Source organism: Cucumis sativus, chromosome 5 (genome assembly GCF_000004075.3).
Source record: "Cucumis sativus cultivar 9930 chromosome 5, Cucumber_9930_V3, whole genome shotgun sequence".
NCBI lineage: Eukaryota > Viridiplantae > Streptophyta > Magnoliopsida > Cucurbitales > Cucurbitaceae > Cucumis > Cucumis sativus.
In genome coordinates this window covers 31744857-31750856 of record NC_026659.2, presented here as the reverse complement: position 1 = coordinate 31750856, position 6000 = coordinate 31744857, and the positions used below count along the sequence as shown (strand labels likewise).

General features: G+C 36.8%; 1 protein-coding gene across 1 annotated transcript; it reads left to right on the top strand.

Annotated features, from left to right (window-relative positions):
* Window positions 1–565: 565 nt before the first annotated feature.
* Window positions 566–3940, top strand: LOC101210433. Its single transcript, XM_004141600.3, has 5 exons — window positions 566–1470; window positions 1933–2400; window positions 2665–3042; window positions 3159–3226; window positions 3318–3940. The coding sequence occupies exons 1-5, from the start codon at window positions 808–810 to the stop codon at window positions 3526–3528; spliced, it is 1788 nt and encodes a 595-aa protein (XP_004141648.1). The 5' UTR covers window positions 566–807; the 3' UTR covers window positions 3529–3940.
* The last annotated feature ends 2060 nt before the right edge of the window (window positions 3941–6000 follow it).

The window sequence follows — 6000 nt, the reverse complement described above, 5'->3', positions numbered from 1 at the left end:
CAAAATATGAGTTTATTGTCATTGATGTTGAACATCTCCAAGAGCGAGAATGATAAACAGATGATCCTAACTTTGTTTTTCTTTTCACAATGTTCCTTTATTATAATCACAGTGAATTTTTGTTTTATTTTGTGTGCTAGCGCTACAAAAAATGAGAGATGTTTTACAAATTTGGAAACTTTTTTTTTATTTAACCTAGGGTTTTTGGCCAACACTATAATCCAATTTTAGAGTTGTTGTAGGCCTAGACAGACATGTTAAAGTAAAATTTATTGGTTACTTAATCTCAAATTCAAATTTAGAGCATTAAAGGGTGGCTTGTAAATGTATTTATTGTTTTAATTGGTTAGAGAGTTAAACCAATTGAGTTTAAGAATTGGATTGATGAAATTAGTGTGGTAGAAGGTGTGTTTGTTAATAATTTAGTAGAGATGGTTGTGGGGGAAGAGTATTACTATTATAGTGTGTATCATAATTTGAGAAATGGGGTTACCCTTTTGGCCATACTCCTAATATACATTTATGAACCCCACAAAATCCATTACAAATACGGCCTTGTGTTATTTCATTTGAGGTCAATACCAACGAAAACCAAAAACCCTCTGCCAACGGGTGGCAGTGGCACATCACTCATGGCCGCAACTTTAAACCCTTAACCTCCTTCTACAGTTTCTCCATTTCCATCGAAACCCCATTCTTCACCTCCCACTTTCCCGCTCTTTGTTTCTCTATAATGTCCCTCTCTCTTCCCTTCCAACTCTTTGAAACCTTTCTTGCTCATTGAGATGCCCTCAACAACTACTAGAGATGCAGAAGCTGTTGCGATTAAACCCTTCCTCTTCTTCCTCAGTCCCCATTCTCTGTACTGCGGTTAAACCCTTTTCCTCTCTACCTTCCAACACCACCCCCTTCATCTTTAAACCACCACACCCCCTTTTAATGTCTGCTGCTTCCCCATTTCACACCGCTGGCGCTCCCTCCCCCTTTACCTCGCCGTCTCTTTCCAGAAACCCTTCTTCTGCTGCCGTCTCTTCCCGCCTTTCCGCCGCTAATTCCTCAAGAAATTGCTACTTGTGCAGATGCGCCGTTGATACCCCTGCCGCGTTGCGGGCCTGGGCTGTGTTCAAGGATGGTCGAAATGGGTTGCGCCCGGCGTGGCTGCACACGGATTCTGATGGGTTGTTTTCTTCTTCTGGTGAGGGGTTGAAGAGCTCGCGAGTGAGTGTATCTGGTGATAATGGTGGAGGTGAAGATGGATTTTCCTGTGATAATGATGAAGAAGGAGAGAAGGTTTTAGAGGAAAAGGGGTCGAAGTCGACTAGGAGGCAGCGGAGTTTGGCTGGTGGAGGCGTGTTGGTTGGTAATCCTGATTTGTTGACTATTCCAGGAGTTGGTCCAAGAAATTTGAAGAAGCTGGTAGAGAAGGGGATTGCAGGGGTGGCTGAGCTCAAGCAGTTGTATAAAGATAAGGTGAAATTTTTTGCCCACTTGCGCTTCTAAATACTGCGTTTATGAGTATAGTTTTCGAGATTTTTGTGCCTGATGTTAATTTCTTCTAGCTTCATGTAATGCTAGAAGTATAGTAACGTTGGGGGTTGACTGTGTTTCCTTTTGAAGCTGAATTAGGTATGACTTTTGAAAGAGTGGAAGTGTCTTTGGTTGATTAAAGTACTATTCTCAAAAGTGTTCTGTGTAAGCGTGCTTATTTAGAGGCTAGCGATTGCTATTGTTACAGTTTCTTATACATCTATAATGAATTAACAGTTTCTTATACATCTATAATGAATTAACAGTTTCGTATATGTCACAAATTAAATTTCTGAAAAGCCATGTTTGTTTGGCTGATTAACGTGTACTTAGAGAGCAACTAATTGTATAGCTCGAAGAACATTACTTAAACTGTCATGAAAAGCACTCTCTGCCTATTTGCAGTTCTTTGGTGATTCAAGCCCGAAGATGGTTGAGTTCTTACAGAGTTCTGTTGGAATTATCCACAGAAATCATGCTGAAAGTATAACCAGTTATATAAAAGACAGTGTAGATAAGGAGTTGACGGAGGACAGTTCAAACTCAGATGCAAAGTCATCTCTGAAGAAACGTTTAACATTCTGTGTTGAGGGAAATATTAGTGTTGGAAAGACAACATTCCTTCAAAGAATAGCTAATGAAACTCTCGAACTACGTGACCTGGTTGAAGTGGTTCCGGAGCCTATTGACAAATGGCAGGATATAGGACCTGAACACTTCAATATACTAAATGCTTTTTATGCCCAGCCTCAGAGATATGCATATACTTTCCAGAATTATGTATTTGTCACAAGGGTTATGCAGGAGAGAGAGTCATCTGGTGGAATCAAGCCACTCAGGTTGATGGAAAGGAGCGTTTTCAGCGATAGAATGGTAAGAAATTTAATATGTAATTCTTTTTTTTTATTCTCATACATTCAATCATATCTTGTGCCATAGCTTTATGATTATTCACTAATACTGAGTTTTCAATTTATTCTAGAGTAAGTTCTTTTGTTACATTGAGACTGGCAATGATGAACTAAATACTCCTGCATTTTTCTTTCTTTGTCCTTACTTGACTGTTCATTTGAGAAGAAGAAGCACCCTAACTTTAATTTAAAGCATGACGCTTTTGTTTCATTGACACTATTGAAGGTGTTTGTGAGGGCTGTTCATGAAGCAAATTGGATGAATGAGATGGAGATCAGCATCTACGACTCATGGTTTGATCCAGTTGTGTCAACCTTGCCTGGGCTTGTCCCTGATGGTTTCATCTATCTTAGAGCAAGCCCTGATACTTGTCATCAAAGAATGAAGTTACGTAAGAGAGCTGAAGAAGGTGGGGTCAGTTTAGAGTATCTCCGTGACTTGCACGAGAAGCATGAAAGCTGGTTGTTCCCTTTCCAAAGTGGTAACCATGGGGTTCTGTCCGTCAGTAAGCTACCATTACATCAAGACAATTCTTTACACCCTGATATCAGGGACCGTGTCTTTTTCTTGGAGGGCGACCATATGCATAGAAGTATTCAGAAGGTGATTTGCCACAAAAAAGGCCCACTATTTTCACTATTTCAAAATTTATATCCAGGTTAAAGTAGGTTATGTTTTTCTTTTTCCCCCAACTTTTGATCCTATTTTCTGGGGAGCAGGTGCCTGCCTTGGTTCTTGATTGTGAACCAAACATTGATTTCAGCAAAGATGTTGAAGCTAAGAGACGGTATGTTGCATTTTGCAGTACTAATGTTGATATTGAGATGTTATGTTTGTTCCATTTGATTCTTATCCACTGTATATGTGGCTTGTTAAAGGTATGCTCGTCAAGTTGCCGAATTCTTTGCATTTGTAAAAAAGAAGAATGAAGCTTCTTCATCAACTGCTGGCCAAGACGGTGCAAATGTTTCCCAACCACAAGTAATGCTGGGAAATAAACATTTATGGGTACCGGGCAGAAATCATTTCCCAGAATCAGCTCTAGGATCATTGGAATTCAGGCGGGCAATGTCTTACATGTCTGGTTAGAGATCAGAACCCTCCTCGTCGGTGTTTCTTTTCCATTGTCATACCCAGATTCATCTCAACAGCCTACTTGTTCTATCTGTTGTGTTTCTGGTGATTGTGGACCAATGTGTAAAAAAGGCTTGCTGCTTTTAGTGCTTAGGAATGTAGGGAAAGTTGTATGGTTTTAGTGTTGGATTGGTTTAGTAGGTTGTAAAACCCTCTTTCACTGTTAAAAAAGTTTGTGTAGTTATCTTTAATGAGTTGATGGAATCTCGGAGCATCACCTATTTTGTTGCCTTTCCCGTATCCTCTTGGAGATGGCAAGGTGATGGGAGTAGGCCATCAAGTTAACACTATCATACTTGTAGTGCTCCTACATATAAACTGTTTCTTAGGTTGAAATTTTACAAGTATGCTTACTGTAACTTTTTAAGTTTTGAGCTGTTGTGCAAAGTTTAAACTCACCAGGATAGTGATTGTAATTCATGCTTGGGTTGTGCACTGGGGAGTCATTGCGATTGTGAGCAGGGATGAAAACGTAGGTTGATTCTCAAGCCCACAGTCCATCACTTGGGGTTCGATCCGTTATAGAAAGCAACCCATGACAAATTGACAATTGAGAGCAAAGCTGGTCAAAGGCTATAAACTAAGGGGTGGTTCGAATGGACGCCGAACCGAATTCATTAATCTACTTTTTGCCGACCTTTTATACATTTCGTTATTTTAAGTTATGAAAATATTCCTTAGGCATATGTTTTCAAATAATAACAAACTTTTTTTTATGTTAAAATCAAAACTAAAATTAGTCTACTCGTTCGGTTTGGTAGCTTGGGTCCTTGAGGTTGTCAAACTCAACTCAATGGCTTGGTTGATTTGGATGGATGTACTCAATTTGTCTCCTTAGTCCATTCAACTTTGTAACGATTCTAGTTGGCATTCTAACTAATTTGGTTTAGGACAATTTTTATTAGAAGTAAATGAAACTAAGTCGGTCAGATTTGAACCAAATTCTAATTTTTGTTTAAGGACTTTAGCTATAAGTAATGACTTAATTATAAACACTTATATAAGAAATCTTAATAATATTTCAAGTTTGTTTGACCATGTCTTTGTTTTCTGAAGAAAAAAAAGGTTAAATTACTGCAAATCAAGATTTATGGATTAAATTGAACCACACCCAGTTATGGGACTAAATTCTTTTATTGAAGTTGAATGATAAACTGTATTTTAACCTTTAAAACAGCATATGATATATAGTTTTCATTATCTTTCTTTAATCACAATTATTCTTTCAAGCCAATCCTTCTTTTTTTAAATATATATATATATATATATATATATATATATATATATATATATATATATATATATATATATATATATTTATTTATTATTATAGTGATAGGTTAAGAAAGACTAGAAATGGATGTCCAGAGCTGATGTTGACTCAGATTTTGGAAGTGATTACCAACCACAATTTTTAAATCAGATGGAAACATTAATACCTATAGATATTTGTTGAAGTTGTTTGAAATAGACATTGTAATTGGTAGAAAAATCATTTAAACGGTTTGTATGGGAATAATTCTTCTCTTTTTTAGTACATCACTAAGGATGAACATCAAACATTCTTCCTCTCAAAAACCTCCTGCCAATTATATTCAACTAAACCCATTTTAGTGAAATAATTTTTAGATTTATATGTTTAGTAAACTTTAAATGTGATTACTGTTTTTTTAACAATAATAATTTTTTGCCTCATTGATGTGTCTTACAAGATATTTGATATATCACAATATTCCATAGTCCAATACACAAAAACAAAAGCGCTCAAATTGAATTTTGGAGAGATAAGAGGCTTAAGAACAAAGATAGAGGCATGTGATGGCATATTAAGGCCAATAAGATCTACACTTCAACCAATAACTACTCGTGATCTTAAAAGATTGATTCAAGTGGATTGTTCAAGATCCATAGATGAAATACGAAAGAGCTTGAGGGAGACTCAAGGGCTCTAAAAGAACCCACGAAAAAGTTCAAATAACCCAAAGGGAATTAGAGGACCTTTGGAGGATCTTTGAAAAATGCATGGAAGACCTTCAATTTTTTAGCTTGGAAAAGTCCATGTTCTCAACCAACGATCCGTAAATAAGCCATCCACAAGTTGAGTAGATGATGCACTTAACCCTTGCTAGTGTAACAATCCATCGAGTAATGACTGAATGTTTTACAAAAGTTAAGAAGAAAAGTTATAAACCCAAATATTGATTAGTCTTTTTAAACAGTCGAAGTCATTGATGAAAGATATGTTTAAAGTCCTCTGCTATATATTATCTACCGTGAACTTACTGACAAGTCACAAACTGGGCTTCTCATTGAGAAGGAAGGGAATGATACTTCATACTGTGGCAGTTGATGGTAATATATTAGAAGTTTGAAAAGTTATGATTATTGATTGAATGAAATTTGGTGTTTAAATAGATAGCAGCACGA